This window comes from Prorops nasuta, unplaced genomic scaffold (assembly GCF_024137725.1).
Source record: "Prorops nasuta isolate Cenicafe-Biocafe unplaced genomic scaffold, Cenicafe_Pnas_1.2 PNAS00060, whole genome shotgun sequence".
NCBI lineage: Eukaryota > Metazoa > Arthropoda > Insecta > Hymenoptera > Bethylidae > Prorops > Prorops nasuta.
The window spans coordinates 544,470-563,889 of NW_027116857.1; the positions used below are offsets into that span (position 1 = coordinate 544,470).

A 19,420-nucleotide genomic window follows, 5' to 3' on the forward strand; every position below is an offset into this window, starting at 1 on the left:
AAACACCTGCTTAGGATAGCCCCATTAGGAGCTTTGAATTCGTCAGCCTCTAAACTACCTATATATATATATATATATATATATATATAGGTGCCTTTCTCGGGAGAGCATTCAGGATTCTCAACTGGTCCAATTTTCAAGCACCGAATATAAATTTTGCACCTCGGTTTCTTCGGTTCACCCCCCCCCCCCCTCCCTCCTCTTAACTAGGTTAAACAGCAGCGAATATTTCAAAGATGACTATATTTATAAATTCTTACAAAAAAAAACAACATTTTCTCCACTTTTATACTCGCTTCTTCGATTCATCAAGATTTTTCCAGTTTTTTCATTAAAATTCTTATTTTTTATGCATCGTTTGAAATGTTTTTTAAATTATATATGTACAGAGGAGGGAGTATTTTTTTATTTCGCAGGATATCGTTTGGTTGACGAGAGGAGGGGAAGTGGTGAACAGGGCGAGAGGAATCTTTTTAAGGAACGAAAGGCAATAAAAAATTTTAGTGGGAAGTCGGTGGTGGGATAGAAATCATGCTCGGGGCGACGTGTCTGATGAGTCTTCTCCCACCCTCCACAGTCTATATTCGTGTAAAACCGTGTATCTTCAGTGATTATACCACCTCGCGAAACCCCAGCACCAGTTTGCTTTCACGCTCTTTCAACCCTGATTCTTCCCTCCCTCTGCACCAACCCTCCTTCGGAAAAACGAAGCTTTTCCACAATGCGCGCCCCTAATTACGTTCCGCAGAATTCAAGCGGATATATCGATACGTTGCGTGTGTGTAAATGCACCCTGAAGATGCACCAAAAATATTTCTAATTTTATATATATATATATATATATATATGAAAGAAAAAGAGACAATTTAATTTCCAAGGGATTTTCGTAGTTGCGGATTGATTTGGGGTACGCGCAAGGGTGTGATTTTTTATGCCAGGAGGGACCATAATTAATTGGCATTAATTGGATTAAAAATTGGCTCGTATAGACGCCCGAAGGAACGTGCTGCAGCAAAGCTCGAGCGGATAACGAGAATCTGCTTACAGGGACATGGCTCGAAGGGAATGATAGGGTGTTAAAGGGACCTTCGAGGAGCTTGGGGGGATAGCTACTTGCCAGTGTACACCTGCGCACCAACAATAATTGTCTTGACGCTCTTCTGATTAACCTGGCAGATCACAGAGCGCCCCAGGCTGCCTCTTCAGTTTCGTGCAGCCCACCAATTTTGCCTCATTACGCCACCTATATACCTACCAACGCTCTGTCAAACATCGAAACTTGCGTTTTCTAACAATTCCAGACTCGTTATTGATGGCGAAGGATACTCGTTTCGAGTAAGAATTATTTTTACATTTTTTTTCATCCCAATTTCGAGGATTTGCGATTTTAAGCGATGATCCAAGGACATTCCCTGGACAGGATGATACGGATCAATGGGGAGGGGATGGAGGAAGGTTTGACGTGCGCCAAAGCCTCCGGACTCTCCTATTAATCTCCATCTGCCTCTAATTTGCAACCAGCCGCTTTCTTCTTTTAACGAGACGTCGAAATTTTGATAAACACCCTTCTCTTGGACCACCCCCTCCCTACCTATTTTGAAGTTTTGAGAGATTTGACCCGGTATGATTTCGGAACAAAAAAAATGTAAAAGGAATGTAAGGATTAGATGGAATAGACTACGCTTTTTCAAGTGGAAACGCAGATGGGTTATCAAAGAATTAATAGGAACAGAGCCTTGATTTCGAGAAACTCGAGAGACCGACTTGTTGCGGCTCACGCGCACTTAAATACTGTACGGGCAAATTTTTACTAGCGAGAACGCTCCGCGAGACGGCCATCTGGTGGCGTTGTACCAAAGTGGGGACAGAGGAAAGGTGACGGAGAGCGCGCCGGGTCCGGACCCCTCACACCGATACCTCCGATCTCCAACAATTACAAAATTGTTTAAAGTCTGAGCGAAAAAATATGAGGCTTGAAATAAATAAAGTATATTCGGAGTTACCAAGTGCAATGCTTTAGGAACTACCGTAGTGTCAAAAACCGGCATTTCTTATAGCGTAGTCAGGTGTAGTGCCATCAGGCCATCAGTGGTTTAACGTTGCAATTACTATTAAAACTATTGACTGGCGGAAATACGTCAGAGGGTTCAGTAGAGAGACCGTCCGGCATCTTAATATATTCCTAATAATATAAAATAAATGGCAACGCATAATACATATGTTACTCGGACCGATGTACTAAACTTTCTAAGGTACTAGTGGATAAAAGTAATATCGTTAACGAGACTGTCGACAGAAGTAAATGGTATTTAATCTATAACGCCAGCTATATACATATTTATGTCCCACTGTCGATTTTTGCGCTAGTTGGAAAATACCATATACATACATATATATATGCTACATTTAAGATGGCGGCCTTTCCACCATTTGACGTATTTCCGCCAGCCGTATACTCCCTTAAGTAGTAATTATTAGTTTATTAGATTAGTACTATTCAGGATGGCGGGTTTGGCAGTCTTGGAGGTATCAGCGAATGCTCTAATAAAAGAATTTCAAAAAGAAGTAGAAGAAGATGTATACGCCTGTATTATTGAACGCTGTAATTTGGCCCTTTCTAATAGTGCAATGCAACAGTATTTTATTAATAATCCAAGAAAATTGGGTATTTTAATCAATGCTTTTTTACGTTATATACTCAATATTTATATTAATTCCTTTGGCTCTACAAGTTATTTATCACGTGGCATAGATCTAACTTTGGTAAAGAGCAATGTGCAGTTATATACTCCTTATAAAATTATTCCTAATATAATGGAGAATATTATTCAAATGCATAAGCATTCCGGAATAATGAAAAATGAATTAAGAAATAACTTTATAAAGTACATTTTATATCCCCTATGTGATATAATTGATCATAAATGTACTGACAGTACAAATAGAGTAGGTGCAGTTGCCCATAGATGCCTGCAGCAATTAATTTTTAACAGGGCTAAAACTCATCAACATATAAGTGATAATGAGAATGATACAGATACACTGAATCCATTATTTTCTATGATTATAGAAAAAGCAAAAGAAGTTAGCGATCAAAGTATTATTTCAACAGCTGTTGTTATATTCCGTGCAGCTGCAGGATCATATAAAACTGACAATATGAAACTTGACCTGATATTGAGACAATTACTTGATTCTGCGAGTAATTTAAAAAAAGATATTCTTAATTCTCTTTTTATATACTTAAATGATGTAAATCTTCCTTTTGACAATAAGATTGATAATGTTACATTAAGTAGCTATTTTCAAAGCATTATACATGAAATTGTAAAAACTGATCATTTAAAAAGTATAGACTATGAAATACTTTCTGGAATTGCAGTTTTGAATCCCTTAATAATTGAAATGGAAACACAAAATATATTGCAAAAGATTATATGGCAGAAACATTCTGAGCAACTCACAAATTTACTTATAGCTTTATTGGAGGCATATGTACCCCTAAGAAGGGAACAAAAATTTGTTTCACAAATATTGATGGCTTTGAAGACAAGTGAAAAAGCAAATAATAAGTTTAAGAAGATACTAATAGAGTTTTTCCCAATTAAATTTTTAAAAGAATTTAAGAAAATTGCAAGTAAAATTACACCTGGACAGGGAGTTGCTACATTAGAAACATTGATTTTCCATTTACATATAGAAAGCAGTAATAGTTTAGTGATAAAAGCAACAGTTGAGCTACTTGTTTCATTTCTTGAGGCAATTCCAGTGTTAGAATATTCTGGAACAATAAATAAACATAAATTTATAAACTCTCTGAAAAAATTAAAACAAATTTTAATAACCCACATTGACTTAACTTTTCATGAAGATACTGCTAAGCATATTTTGAGAGTAGTTTTATCATGGTGTGAGGTTACGAGTGTTTTAAATCACTACGTTTCAAAGAAAGATGAAGAAAAATTAACATTTTCAATCACGATTAATCAATGGCAATTCTTATATAGCAAGGTAAAAGAGCACGGAGACATGGAATGTATTATAATAATGGTAATGTTATTTACAATTATATATTTTTGTTTGGAGATATTAATAAAATTCATTGAATATTTTAATTAAATTTCAGAATAAACTTATATTGCATAATTTGAAAGTAAAGGCCAATCAGGACTTGAATATAAAACTGAAAGATTTAATTGGTAATTTTCAATATTCTTGGAAGGATATACTAAAATACAGTCCTGAAACCACCTTATTGTTAAAAAAAAAAGAAATATCAAAACTAACATATTTTTTGGTTGAACAAATAGTATCCAAAGAATGTAATTTAGATGATTGGCTTAATATTTCAAAAATAGAAGTATTACAAGAAAATAAACGTTTTGTATTGAATATTATTTCACATATTTTGAGTGGAATATCTTGTTTGATGCCATCCACAACAACAAGTTCTATAATCAATCTTGTGAATCTGGTAAGAAAATATAACCATTTGTTTTAAAATGTAAATTATTTATTTTTTGTTAATCAGTGATATTATATTGTTTTATAGAATAAACTATCAGAAAATGCAGAAAATGGACAAATTTTAAGTACACTTAAAGATATTAAGGATAAAGTAGGGCATGCAATCTGGGAACAAGTAGATGAAAACAAAACTATTCAAGTTAAATTATACTTGGAAATGTTACTTTCTTTGCCCTTAATGTATCTTAATTATAATACTAGGATATTGATATTTGTTGTGATATATGCAATTAATAAAGAATGCAAGAATGATCTTGAAATAGTACATTTATGTGATGAAATTTTATTAGGTATGATTTTTAATTATAATAAAATTATCATTTCTGTGTAATTCAATATTATATAGTAAACTGAATTTGCAGATCTCTCAGAAAAATTTGGACTAGATTTATTTCAATATATTGAACCTAGTTTACTAATAAATGATATGGAAGATAGCAAAGGAATTTCTAAAGCTGTTAAACAGTCTCTAAGATCAGTTAAATCCTACGAAGTATTAAAAAATTGCATAATTTGTTGCAAAAAAAGAAAAAAGCTGTTACGCGTTTTCTTCCAATATATTGTACAAATAAGATCAAAACTTAATGCTGATCAAAAACTTATATTTAGAAAGGCGGAAAAGAAATGTTTTGATTTAATTTGCCAAACCTTAACTACAAATATTACAGGTCCAAATGAACTACAAATTTTAACGCAATTATTAAAAGTCGCATTAGCGGATGGAGAAATTAATGCAGATTTGACAAAAACTGCACAAGTAGTTCTTCAAAATGTATTTTCTGTAAGTATTTGTATAATATTTCTTAATTGAAATACAATTAAATATGAGCATAATTCGATATTCTTTGCAGATTGAAAATGATGCGGAAATTGAAAACCAAGAATTGATAAATAACGGATTACAATTAGCAGTCGTAATATTACGAAATCGTGCAAAATTTTCATTAAATGAATTGACTATAAAATTAATTTGGAATAGAATGTTGAAAAATGCACATGAGAGTTTGATACTGATTTTATTAGAGTTTATAGAAGTCAAAGAGTTTCAAGAATTATTAAAACAGCTGGAGCAACAACTAGTAAAGTGTAATTTTATATAAGATGTATTGCATTTAAAAAAAACTTCAAGTTGGTCCTCTTATTTCTAGGTGAAAGATTTATCAAACTATAATAACGATTCATTAGGAAATACATTGATTATTTGGAATACTGTAATGAAGGCAGATATGTCTGTTCAACGTAATAAGCTCAGAGTAGGATCTATTGATGATCTGTATCAAATTATACAGTCTTCTGCAATATCTAAAAATCATTGGCGATATATTATACAATTATTTGTAAACATCATAAATTTCAAGCATCTGCACCTTACTGAAAAAATAATTGATATGGTTATTCTCATTACTATTCGATCAATAAACGAATCACAAATTTTAATTTGCGAAGATACTTTGGCTATAAGTGCATCATTGATCAAAATAAGAACTAGCTTTATTACCGATAAATTACCAGCTTTTCTACTAATATACAGATGCGTTATGGATGTAATTATAAGCGAATCCAGAAAGGCAAACGATCAGAGAAGTCAGGATCAGTGTCGTTGTTTAGCACTTAACATAGAAAAGTAAGTGTCTTTTTATTATCCTTTTTGCACAAAATTTGTGGCACCTGTTAATTTTGACGTAATTCTAAATGTTAACAGATTCACGAATTCGTTAATAAAACTTAAACGGGATATGAGTAGAGTGAGTCCTTATATTGTAGCTGATTTCTTAAAGCTTTTTTCGGAAGGTATTACACCAATTTTTGTGAAGGTAAGAGTGTCAGTATTTATTTTTCATTGAAATATATACAAGAAAAATTTATAATTTAATTTTTGTTATTTGAATATTTTAGGTTCCTTTGGAAAATTGTCTCGCGCAATTACTAAGTATTTGTGATCAACACGCAATCGCACTTCTTTCTCGTGCGCTGCCAATATCTTTGCAAGAAATTTTTAAGACTCATTTGGAAATGTTTAAAAGATTTCATAAATTTACTGGTAAAATATAAAATAGTTTATATAAAAATAAATCATTTTTATATATAAAAGATGCTTTCTATCTCAGACCAATCTCACATTTGCCGCTATAATTTCTTTTTCTAACGAGTTCGATAAAAGAGACGATTTCAGTATTTTAAACCAGGGCCTGGATGCTCATACTGCCTTAGAGGTTCGAATTATTTGTACCAAAGGCAATTCTTAGCCAATGAAAGAATTAAATTTGGAAGAAAATGCTGCATTTAAGTTGGTAGCAGTGCTCAATGCGTGGATGGAAATCAGTCACGTTAGGTTAGTATAATGCAGACATATAGGAAAGATTTCGTGTTATCTGTGATTATAGGAGTATTACCTCGTTCGATTTAGTATTGACCGTGGTAAATAGTATTATCGAAACACTTATCTGTACATAATTTTATTGTTATTTATAAAGATAAACTAGAAATTTAGTGAAAGTTCAATTAACTTATTGTCTGTACATTCCTAGATCGATACATCTGCACTATAGTTCTTATATATTATTATTTTTTTATAATGCAGCCATTAAATTTTATTCCTCTTTAAATTTTCCATTAATAAAAAGAACGTGCATTAAAGCTGCTTTCCAATCTGTGAAATAGAGACCTGTTACTAAAGCTGTTACACCAACATAAAATTAAATATGTAGACCTGGGCACCATTAAGAAATTATTACTTATCCTATCTATATATAAACAACATATTAAACATATCGAAATATAAATGAATGTTTAAAAATTGCTTGTTAATGTAAATCAAAGAGATCGTTTTACGATGATATAATTAACAAAATCATGTTTAAAACTAAACGTAACGAAATAAAAGAATATAAATCAGTGTATAAGCAAAGTCTCGTTGTACGAAGATAAGGATTAAATGTTCAATATACCAACCAATTATCAACGACCCTGAGGCCTCTCGCATAAACCAGCAATACCATTTCAACTTTCAACCAATCCCTCTTTAAGAATTCAGAATTCTACTCATCACCAAGGTAAAAAATTCACAAAACTCCCAGACTTCTCAAAAACAACAATATTTTTATTTTCCGTATCACCATACGAAGTAGCATGTTTCAGGGTTGTCATTTTTTGCTGCCTCCATACCGAGTTTTTTTCTTCACCAATTTTTGCAAGGCAGAGAACGTTAATGCTGCTTTTGCTGGGCCATTAAACATTTTCCCCGTTACCCTAACGATCCCGTTTACCGGAAACCGATCGTGCGTTGGCCATTCTGCCTATTTCCACTCGATACCCCTGAATCTTTCTCGGAAAACCGATATCTCATCCATATTTTCAGCCACCACCCCCATCTTTCCCTCTACCAGATAAATTCGTGTTGCTCTTATCGAGGAATTCCAACGTGGATGATAAATAATTTTGCCATTAAATTCGAGATACAATTCCGTACAATTTCTTTATTTCTCGCTGCTCCCAAAACAGTGATAGCCCAGTGGCGTCATCTTCTTTAAATTTCGTAGGTACACACGAGAGCCTTATGCTTATTTGAGAAGTAGCTCGCGTTTGATTGTGATTTATTTTCGATTCGTCGTGTGGAAGAAAATAATGAATAATGCAAATTTAGGAAAATATTTCGAGATATTAAGCCGGCGCGAAGTTTAGAATTCCGGATCACACCTATCTTCAGTGGTGTACTGAATAATATATGCCCTTCTACCTTTCCCACTTGACGCGTGAACATCGCCTCTCTGTATTATTAACGCGCCTGCTGACTGGCAAATGCGACATGCACCAGATTCCCCCCCCCCCCTCCCCACCCTTCCCCTTTCCCATCACCTCTTCGCCACTCAAAATCTTCAACGAAACTTTAGAAAAAATAACTCTCCTCTGCGTCACTTCCGGGCACACCCGCGAGATTAGTCCTGAAAAAATAATTACCCTGTTTATTTTCATTCGATGAAAACAAAAACAAAATTAACGTGCGATCGATCGCTCGGAGAAAAAAAGTTCATCCATCGAAAATTTCCCTTCACCTCGAGTGATCCAAGGTCGGGAAATACTCCTTCCGGTTGATTCAAAAACGTATCGATTAATCATTGTTTGCTGAAAAATATAATTATCAGACCAAATAAATTTCTGCTGGATTCTTGCAGACGGATAAAAATAACGGGAAGATTTTGATTTTGGATCAAGTGGGAAAGAGTTCCAGGTAAGAAAAAACGACAAGTATTTTTTTCTTCAGCGTACAGTTCAATATACATGTCTATATTGACTGTGTGTCTAAGTACATTGAATACGGATTCGAGTCTCAAGATATTTAGCAATTAAAGACGTAATTAGATGGTGAGATGGTTGCTTCTCTTTCTCTACGACGCAAATCTCGCGATTTATATCACACTCTCCTGTTTATTCATTCGCACCAGAACACACGAGCTCCACTCACACGCATATACACCTAGATAACATCAAAATAAATCTATATCTCGCAATAGCAATAATTTTAGGGGGGGGGGGGGGAGGGGGAGGAAAGGGGGAGGGTGTATCACCCTATGTACAATTTTGCCTCTTGCTCTCTCTCGCATTTACATACATACATACATACACGATGCAACTAACGAAAGCAACGAGTGCAGTAGAAAATCTCGTGTGTGATCGGGCAGTCCCGGTGAGCAAATCTCACGCGAACAGCTCGATCTTGCCAAAGTCGATTCGTTACTTCGACGCTGGCACTCGAAAAATCGACAAAAAATCATCCGACGTTTTAATTGCATTGTTATAAACAATATTTAAATCGTTGAGAGAAGAAAATGGTAAACGCAAACTCTGAGATTTTCCACTGCACCGATTTCCTTGTTACAAAAGATTTTTCTTATCGACAGTTTCCAATTGAACGTTCAAGATGATGAGAATCGAAAGAATTGGGTAAAAGAGTTCCTTTACGAGGATCGCCCACCAGTCTTAACAGTGGTACATTGCGAATCGTTTTATGGAAAATGCAACGGTGCGTTTATTTATTTATTTTTTTTTGGACACTCTTTTACCTCTGAGTCGATTTATATGTACGACGCTTAAATACGCCGGAATGTGCATAAATTTCATTTTCCAATTCTCATCTTATCGAGACGTCAAAAATTAGAGGAGGAAAATGATTTAGCAAGAAATTCGTATCCTACTTTTACAGTTTAGCTTCGTGGTTGAATAATCTTAGTGGAGATCAGCGCGAAATGCTTCCACAATGAAAATCAATAAATACTTTCTATCATATTATCAACATTTCTAAATTTATTATGCAAAAAGAAGGAGAAATTCGAGCAGCCACAACGACGCCTGGATTCTCGAATTTGGATGAACTGTGAAATTATGACGTAAGCAGATTCCTGATAACTTCGAATCAGCCTCGATCGACTCGAAGCAATTTCTTCGATAAGCGACACTTTCCCTGTAATTCCCTCACCTCTTGTCATCGGTTCATTGGATCCTTTCACCTTTTTTCGGTCGCCAAACTCGTCGAGAGCGTGAAACCTTAAATCTAAGAAATCGAACCAAGATAATCTTGCACGTTTGAGCTATATACAATAACAACATAGAAGAATTCGCTCGTTGCAAACGAGCGGACGCTTTGCATGACTAGATGATCATTCCCTATCGCGAAATTCAGCCTTCTAAGCCAAACAGAGCGTTGAAGTACCCGAATTAATATTCTGGACATCGACTAAGGTGACCACAAGGCTCTGGGTAATTTTACAAGATTCAAGAGAATCACCTAATCGAGAACTCTACGCCCTCAGAGTCATTACAATATATGGAAATTTAAAGTTCCTGACTTTATCAACTAAGAAGAATTAGACTTAGACATATATATATACAGAGATAGAGAGAAACCACATGGAGAGACAGGTAAGTTTTTACCACGGTCTCCACATGCCCTCTTCGTCCTTGACAGGTTGATGACCAACCGGCGAGGGTGAAGCCATCCCCACGGTGATGCCACTTCCGGTACGACTGGGTGGTCTCTCCTCCACGATCTGGCCATCGACCACTCTGGAGGGTGGCGCCATTTGCAAATGATCAGCCACGTGAATGGCTCCCCTCGAGTTGGTCTTCACCTTCTTCGAGGTCGTGGTGAAGTCCAGAGGTTGTTCGGGCTGTTCCATCCTGGGGCTCTTGGTCGGTTTGGCGGCTTCCGGCCACTCCTGCACCTCCTCGTGCGGTCTCTTGGCCAGCTTGTCGGTGGCCTTGAGCAATGACATGTTGGTAGCAGCCCAAATGGCTGTCGGAGGATTGGGACCAATGCTGATCCCATTGGCTGCAGCTGCGGCTGCCAATTGGACGTAGTGGCTGGGCAGCAGGAAGACCACCTGACCATCCGGAAGTCTCGATGGTATCACTTGGACCACCGACAGCATGTTTTGGTTCTGCTGGGACGTGGACGCCTGGTCCCCGGGTGTTCCCGCCGGATGATGGGCTTCCAACGCTGGATTCACTTGACTGAATGCTGAAGTGGGTCTGCTGCTGTTGTTGTTCTCGTCTCCGGCCGTCGAGCTGCTGGTAGCTTCCATTTCCGGTATCTCCGCTTTTATCATTCCAGTCGGATTCATCGCTGTGCTGCAGTGAGGAACCGGAGGAACGGTGTGCTCCAGAGGACCAGGACTCGCTGCTCCTGGTGCTCGGTCCGTAACCGACCCTGGACTACTTCCCAGTCCACTATCGGGCCTGTATCCAAGGTCCAGATCCAGCTCCGACACGCAACTCTCCAAGTGTCTCAGCAGCCTCTGCTTCATGGCTGGATCCATCGGTGTCGTGTTTCCGGTGATAATCTCTGGCAAGTCCAAGTATCGATTCACCTGGAAAATAAATCATCAAGGTTCCTTTATTCGACGGATCTCGCGATGATGCAGTTCTTCGGCAACTATTTCCATCAGAATTTTTATATCAGTTTTAGGTTATCGCTTTTGTTTCAGCGAGTTTGCGTTTGCTAATAATAGAACCAGACTCGAGTTTTAATTTTAAACGAAACACCCTCTCTCCCCCCCCCCCCCCCTCCTCTACTAATGTAATTATATTGAATTCTATTTGGAACGGAGTGACTTTCGTAGTTAGGAGCTTATCGTTTCATAAGTCTTATCGTGTCCAACCATTATTCACAGTGGCCGTGTAATCATCAGCGAAACGTCCGATTAAATATTGCAACCGAAATTACCCGCGACAAGAGTGGTCGTGCTTGTGGCTGTCGCACACAAACGCGTGCTCTATCTGTCAGCGAAATTATTGACCCTCTTAACCGGTGAAAAGTTGTATTTCGAGACACGACGTTGCTTTTCGTCATTCCTTCGTTTAAAATGAAATCATTTTCGAAAGATCGTTAACCCTTCGAACTCGAATATACGCGAGAAGCTAAAGTTTGCAAAACTCTATATATATGTATGTATATACGGGTGTTCCACGAACGATGGCCATGCCAATAATACCATCGGATAGGGGATAAAATTCTAAGTAAAAAAGTGTAAAAAATTTTTTTGCTAGCACTTTTGGTTAAAAAGTTATTTACAATTAAAGATTATCGATTATAGTAGTTCCTTTCTTAAAGAGGAAAGATTGTTTTGGTCGTGTTATAAGGCCAAAATACTAAGATTCTGTGAATTAGAATACTAAGAAAAACACAAAGCCAAGCATCCACTTAGAGTCTATGGTGTGTTTATGTTTTGATTGTTTTTATGGCGCTCGCACTCGAAACTGCTGAATGGCCTTTAACCTTTATAGGTTCAAGTGGATGTTTGGCTTTGTGTTTTTCTTAGTATTCTAATTCACAGAATCTTTCTGGCCTTATAATGCGACCAAAACAATCTTCCTCTTAAAGAAGGGCTACTTTAATCGATAATCTTTAATTGCAAATAACTTTTTAACCAAAGGTGCTAACAAAAAAGTTTTTCTAACTTTTTCACTCAGATTTTTGTCCCCTATCCGATGATATTAACGTGGCCATCGTGCGTGGGATATCCTGCATATATATAATCATTATCGACGAAGAGGGGTACCAAAGTACAATTTGGCAAAGCCTCGGTGTACAACTTGCATGTTACATATATATATCGACCGGTTATCGGTCAATCAAATCACGCGAGTGAATGACAAGAAAATATCTAAAAAAAAAAAAAAAAATCGCCATTATTCTTCATTGATAAAACTACCGAACGACTGATAATAAATAACTTCGATCTATATATAATTAACACAAACGTATACAAAATTACCATTTAAAGTTAATTTTTAACATCGCAATTAAACTCGGATTTCCTACCATATAATTCGTTCTTCATCAATTCTCTTCGCCCGTTTAACGAATTTACAAATTTGTCATTGTTACAATTTTTGACAAAATTGTTAAACCACAATTAAGAAGATAATCTTCGTGATATTCCTGGTTGGATCGTTTTTGGAAAATCGATGAACGATTCGTTTGGCCGGATCGCCGTGTATCGGTTTCTCAAGGTTGAATCAAGGTACTCGTTAGGAGGGAGTTGGCAGAAATTACAATGGCAGCCTCGTCATTGGCGTTCTTCGAAAGAACATTATCGGTCGACTGCAGATAAGAATTGCACGACACACGTTGACCATTTCTCCTACTCGTCTCTTTTCCAATGCGCCGCTCGCAATCTTTGCAGGTTCGCCGCGTGTATTTGCTCGTGCGTGTATGAATCGGTGTTCGCGTGTACCTGTGCCTCCCGTGGACGCGTGTGCACGCGATGGAAACCCGACGACACGGCGCGGCGTCTCTTATCTCGAAAACAATCGTTGTGCGTCGCGACGGAGGTGGCGCGAAGCAAGATAAATTTACTCCCATCTGCCACGTGCTATTTACCTCCACGGCATGTTCCTTGCAAACGTCGCACGATCGATTAACAATAACATTATCGGCGGAATCAATTCTTGCTTTGTTTACAGTCGTTTTTTTTTTATACAAATTTCTTGGTTTTTTGCATATTCTTGAATCACGAGTATGGGAGGGACACGTGTTGTTTATGTGTACGATATGTTTCTTGGAATGGTTATGAGCGATGATTAAATTTATAGGGAAAATCTTTACTTTCTTCGTTTTTTTCCAAATTTCTTCATTTTTTTTAATCACGAGTAGAAGGCACGTATTGTTCATGTGTACGAAATGTTTTTTGGAAAGGTTACGAGTGATGGAATGATAAATTTATAGGGAAAATCTTTCCTCTCTTCGTTTTTTCCAAATTTCTTCATTTTCTTTTAATCACGAGTACACGACACGTGTTATTTACACGTACAACGTGTTTCTTATAAACGTCGTGAGACCTCGAGTAATGATAAATTGATGCACAAAATTCATCGTACATTCATTTTCAATCTGTTTTCGAAAACGACTAAATTCATCTTTAGGATTTTATTTACGGTACCGAGGAATTTATTTCTATAACGAATGATTAGTGCCTGACACGTGTTATTTATACGTACACCATGTTTCTTATAAACGTCACGAGATCTCGAATAATAATAAATTGATCTAAAAAATTCATCAGACGTTTATTTTCAATTTCCAAATTCATACGAACGAACGGTTTATATAATTTTAGGATTTTATTTAAGGAATTGAAAAATTTATTCCTACGCTATAATCAACGACAAGTACCAAACACATGTTATATTAGTATCTAAAAAATATTCTTACAAACATCGCGTAAAATATTGTTAAAGACTCGACGTGAGAAATTCTGAAAAAGTTCTAAGATCGCGTTCGAGGTGCGCGTGTACAGTCGAGCAAGGTGGTCGCAAATTTTTGACGCTGTCGACGAGACTGTCTCGCCTGTTAAAATTGGTCTGACGGAAGAGGGAGGGGGGTGGGAGGAGGGGCTTCGGAGGGTGTCCGTTTTCAACGAGTTTCCTCTCGTTTTCGCGCCTGGACTTCCCTTAACGAACGAGGCTGCGGAGTCACGCGAGAGTTTCCACTGACACAACCCGATACTTTGCCAGTTGGAGGTTCCCCATCGAGGGTCTATCCTTCTACCTCCAGGAATCCCGTAACACGAACCAATCTCGACGAGTTCTCCGATTACGCGAATTCAATTTTTTCCCATTAAATCCAACCCACGAGTATGTATCTGTATTAGTGCGCGGGATGTAACCTTCCTCGAGGAAATACTACATATATATGAGTTCCTGGCTGAAAAAACCGAGTGCAAAATAAAAAAAATGTTCGAAATTCACTGACGGAATTATATAAACAATTTTCAAAATGACGAATTTTTTTGAAATTTGAAATTTCGTGCAAGTTGAGATTTTTGGAAATATGAGTTATCGAAGTCTCACCTCTCTGGAGCAATCCTGGTATCCAGCCTTGTACCTGGAGAGGCCCGGTGTCGCGAGAGACCTCTGCCTCTGCAGATGCCTCACCGTCAGCTCGAGGATATCGGCTTTCTCGAGTTTGCTGTGCTTCGTGTTCTCGAGTCTCGCGCTGTCCAGGATCAGCGCCTTCAGCGCCAGCAAGGACGAGTTTATGCGGGCTCTCCGTCGCTTCTCCATTAGTGGTTTGTTTGCCTGAAACGAGAAAAAAAAAATTTCAGAAATTTAAAAATCGTTCCACGTCGTCCAATTCCCAGAATTTTCATCCTCTCGTTCTTCCTCCACTCATCGCTCGGCCCGCTCCAATAATGCCGCGCGGAAGCGTCTAACCAGACTCTTATTATTGTTATGATTATTATCGAGCTCGTTATTGCGCGCAGTGCGAAAATTCTCCTCGATTTTCCTCGTTTTTCTATCCTCTATTTCGGTCCCACCCTCTCTCGCTCTCTTTTCCGCCTGGCAAAGTGCCGCGCGCGTGTACCTCGTTTGGCCGAGGAGTTCGCGGAATTACGCGAGAGACGCCTCGCTCGCGAACCGCGATTGCGGCCTCATCTCTCTCGCACACACACACACGTGCACGTTCGAGCACTCGCGCAATGTTTTATCGCTCGTGCAAAAAAAAAAAAGAAAAATAAGAATTGGCGAAAGAAACTCTTGGATCGAATATCCGCGACGCTGAACGAGCCACGAGCGAGAAACCAAAATTTTTCTTGGGAAACTACGTAAAATCTAAGCATGTATTAGTGTGCGTGTAACTCTAACGATTTCCTTCGACGATGAAATTTTTGATGGAGATAAATAATTTTACAATTTATATATATATATATATATAAATAATCAATTTGATAAAATAAAATGTTTATTAATCGTATCGAGTTTAATCGATCGTAATTGGAAACTGCAATTATATCGGGATAAATGCGAAAATTTTGAATGTGGTGGGGGGTGTACGGTAAGAGAAAGAGGGTGGCATGGAGGGGGTAAAAATAGAAGAAGCCGATAGGATCTTTGTTAGCGAGAGCAACAACGGGTTGAATCGGAGAACGACGCAGATATATCGAGCTGCGCCGTGCGTGCTAAGCGCCTCTTGTAATAATAGAAGGACACGCGCGCAACACACACACACACACACACACACGCGCGCGCGGCCATACGAGAGCGCTACCATCGTTACGTACAAAGAGAAACACACACAGGCACGTGCCACAACACACCAACACGGCGGGAGAGTCCGTTTGTTTATCATCCGCCGCTCCCGTGTGAACGCACCACGCTACACCTTACCCCCACTCCTTGCCCTGCGCTAACAATCCCCCCCGCTCCCTTTTCATGATACACAACGAACCCATCCTTCCCCACGTACATCGCATTACAAATAAACGAAGAAAAATTTTATCGCACGATTTTTCCATTCCTCTCCCCCCCCCCCTCCTTGTCCCCCTCTAACGATAATTTTCCTACAATTAAATAATTACATCGTTTATTCGTCGAGATTTCTGCTCCAGTCGACTAATTTTTTAGTCCCTCGTTCTTTTGGGTCGTCGAGTACGAGTATTTACGAGCGTGCAGATAAGGCGAGCTTGACAAAGTGCCCAGGCGCTGCGCCGTTTGTATATGTTATATTCCGTGTAAGATAGTGTATGTGTGTGTGTGTGTGTGTGGTATATATACTATATATGCAAGTGGAGGAAGAATAGGTGGGAAGTAGCGTAAGTGCGTGCCGGATTTTCGTGTCACGCGTTAGCGGCTGATTTCTCACGCGGATGATTCATGCACGCGCGCCCACGCACGTGCGGCGATAAGGGGGGGGGGAGAGGGGAGAGTGTCACGCGTGGGCGTGCGTTCGTCCGATCCAAGGACTCATTAAAATTGGCGCGCACCCCCTGCGAATCCCAAACTCTCTCTCTTCCGTGTCGCTGCATTCCTATCAGTAGCTATCGACCCCCCCCCCCTCTCCCCATTTTATGTACATTTTTATTTACACTGTAGATTTTTCCGCCCCCCCCCTCCTCCCACTATTCACGAAAATCCACCAAAAGTTTACCATCCGTGATTAAAGTGTACCAACTCCCCCCACCCCACTTAATTTCATTATTTTTAATTACACTATTTATTATAAGATTTCTTATATTTTCTATTCAACGTTCTTTACTCGTGCATTTTATCGAAGGTACGTTCTTCGCGACCAAAGAAAATTCGTGCCATCTCGCGCACGAGCGTGAGGTCGCGTAGCACGCGAAGAAAAACTTTGGTGGCGCGATCGAAATTGCAGGCAAGACGATAATCAATTATGCACGTTTAAACTGGTCGGATTTGCACGCGCCCACGTGGTCTAGCGATACGATAAGAGGCGAGCAAACGCTCGCGATTCGCACAAACAAACGACTGTTCGCATTTGCGTAGTTCGCGCCATGCGAGCTCAGCCAGCTTCGGACTTTATGGCCAAACTTCGATTACGATTCTCCTTTTCGAGCGGCGCCCGCCTCCTCCTTGGGCCGCGGGGGGGGGGGGGGGTACTCCGCGAGTTACAGGTTTGCCATACGTGCGTGAAACACGTGCCAGCTCGAGGTACGGCCAGCGAGCGTGGCTTTGGTCACGAGTCTTGCGAAACAAGTCGGCGCGAAGGACGAGCCACTTGCGGACGTATAATGGGACCCCCCCCCCCCCCCTCCCCTAATCGCAAAGTAGGTCAAGCGCGCGCGAATCCTGCAAGACGCCGGCTAAGAGCCGTCCTTTTCCCCTCGAATCATCCGAAGCCGTGAACGCGAAATCCGTTCGAATCGAATAGAAACGAGTCAGCGTGCGATGCGCGAATAAATCGGTCTCGAACGGTCGCCTGCGATAACCACGCGAAAAGATCCGTGTGTGTATTTTCTTCGGTACAACGTTGCGGTGATCGTAGATAGAAATTTCGGATCTCCGCTGGACAATTCTACCCACGTTCAAAATCAGACACTTGTCACGGTGGTTAGAATTTGACTCGACTGTAGGAAAGAGAGGGGGGGGGGGAAGATCGTTGACTGGGGTCCCGAAAACGAGGGTGACACGTGCCGAGTGCCGCATCCCTGAGGGGCTTCACGCTCGAGGAATCAACGTTCAGGGAGGGGGGGGGGGTGTCGTTCCGTGGCGTTTCAACCTCCGACCCACACACCCTCCCCCGAATCTATTCGTCGGTCACCCACCGAAACTGGACACGCTTCACGATCCGTACGCGCCACTCGCGATAAAATCAATCTTACGACTCCACGGATGAAAACAAGACTAACCGTGAAAACATTCAAGTTCATCGAGCGTGTTTACATCGTAGCCGTGTGGTCATTGAGTATGCGCGCGTTATCCGAAAAAAATTACGCAACCACGCTCGGTCGAGCGTGTTGATAAAGATGCCAAATATTATTGTTTCTTCAGCACCGAGAGGAGAGGGTTGGAGAAGAGGACGCGCTGGTTCGTGGCGGATATTTGTTTTCGTTCTTCGCCAACCGCGTTGGGACCGGAGAAGAAACTTCGGGAGGATAAGAGAAGTGTCAACTTACTCGACGTCCTTCCGTTTGTTTGGGGCACGGGCTGAGGCTGAGGCTGGGGCTCGGACTGGGTGTCGGGTTTGGACTCTGGTGAACTGACTGGCGTTGGAGATGCTGCCTCTGACTGCCTCCGGATTTCTTCTCCTGTTGCCTCAGCGAGTGCAGACGCGCGGTCATCTTAAAAGACCGCCAAGGGCCTTGGGAACTGCGGCACCCAACTAACCTTCTGGCTGGACGCGGTCGAGGCGCTCAGCATTTCGCTCTAGCGGCTACCAGTCCCCCGATCCACAAATCCAGTTTCGTTTGCTGATGTCTTCACTCTCTATCTCTCTGTCTCTCTCTCCCACTTTACCGAACCCCCTAGAAACCTCCAACGATGCAACTCGGAACGTCTCACTATCCGTACACCGAAGAACAAACCGGAAGCGAGGGGGGGGGGGGGGGGGGGGGGGGGAGCGTGGCTGATGGCCCTCGCGTTGGGAAAGGGGGCTTCCGGAGAAAATGTCAGAGTGTCGCGGGTCTCTCGCTCGGTAAATTTTCTGTCTCGCGAAGAGGCAGCCTTCGCGAGTGCACTGGTCGTTGTAAAAGTGCAGAGAGACCGGCGCGGAACCACGTGGGTAGTCACGCTGTCCTCGACCACTTGTCACTATCCGCGGCGTACGCTACGAGTAATCCACAGGAGTCTCGATCTTGGAATATTCGACGCACGGGACACTCGCAGCGGTCGACTCTCGAGGTTCCACCGCGTAATCCAGAGTCGGAGTGCGAAGACGAGGAGCGTCGATGTGGTGGATCGTGACGTCACACGTGTAACTTCAGGAGCGGTCTTTCCGAGTCTCGTGGAAGATGCGACGAGTTCGATGCGGGTTTTTGTTTATATTTTGGCTGGGGGGAGGGGGGGGGGGGGGAGGAGGGTTTGAGAGGAGCACGCGTGATTGTTGATATTTGGGTAGGAGGAGTTTGTGCGGAGAGAGGAGTCTCTCTCTCTCTCT

General features: G+C 40.3%; 2 protein-coding genes across 7 annotated transcripts; one reads left to right on the forward strand and one right to left on the reverse strand.

The window, feature by feature from the left end:
- The first annotated feature begins 1,892 nt into the window (after window positions 1-1,892).
- Window positions 1,893-8,299, forward strand: LOC136784538 (uncharacterized). 6 transcript variants are annotated; one of them, XM_066745243.1, is made up of 11 exons: window positions 2,287-2,305; window positions 2,479-2,665; window positions 3,071-4,050; window positions 4,127-4,474; window positions 4,553-4,817; window positions 4,890-5,308; window positions 5,379-5,606; window positions 5,676-6,151; window positions 6,230-6,341; window positions 6,424-6,568; window positions 6,636-8,299. In XM_066745243.1, the coding sequence occupies exons 1-11, from the start codon at window positions 2,303-2,305 to the stop codon at window positions 6,671-6,673; spliced, it is 3,201 nt and encodes a 1,066-aa protein (XP_066601340.1). In that variant the 5' UTR covers window positions 2,287-2,302; the 3' UTR covers window positions 6,674-8,299. The 6 variants fall into 6 exon arrangements, with proteins under 6 accessions (XP_066601338.1, XP_066601341.1, XP_066601337.1 ...); XM_066745241.1 differs by lacking the exon at window positions 2,287-2,305 and adding an exon at window positions 1,893-2,252 and having other exon boundaries at window positions 2,479-4,050; XM_066745244.1 differs by lacking the exons at window positions 2,287-2,305; window positions 2,479-2,665 and adding an exon at window positions 1,893-2,252.
- Window positions 8,300-8,472: 173 nt separating this feature from the next.
- On the reverse strand, window positions 8,473-18,868 carry Sidpn (similar to Deadpan). The gene is made up of 3 exons (XM_066745238.1): window positions 18,441-18,868; window positions 14,875-15,102; window positions 8,473-11,390 (listed from the first exon to the last, which is right to left on the reverse strand). The coding sequence occupies exons 1-3, from the start codon at window positions 18,603-18,605 to the stop codon at window positions 10,452-10,454; spliced, it is 1,332 nt and encodes a 443-aa protein (XP_066601335.1). The 5' UTR covers window positions 18,606-18,868; the 3' UTR covers window positions 8,473-10,451.
- Between the last annotated feature and the right edge of the window lie 552 nt (window positions 18,869-19,420).

Bases quoted from the DNA above. Each gene is read 5' to 3' on its own strand.
- LOC136784538 (XM_066745239.1), top strand. The intron at 4,475-4,552 runs GTAAGAAAATAT...ATTGTTTTATAG, and splicing joins TAATCAATCTTGTGAATCTG to AATAAACTATCAGAAAATGC. The intron at 4,818-4,889 runs GTATGATTTTTA...CTGAATTTGCAG, and splicing joins ATGTGATGAAATTTTATTAG to ATCTCTCAGAAAAATTTGGA.
- Sidpn (XM_066745238.1), bottom strand. From the start codon at position 18,605: ATGACCGCGCGTCTGCACTCGCTGAGGCAACAGGAGAAGAAATCCGGA. The intron at 15,103-18,440 runs GTAAGTTGACAC...TTCTCGTTTCAG, and splicing joins AACAAACGGAAGGACGTCGA to GCAAACAAACCACTAATGGA. The intron at 11,391-14,874 runs GTGAGACTTCGA...TTTATTTTCCAG, and splicing joins ACCAGGATTGCTCCAGAGAG to GTGAATCGATACTTGGACTT.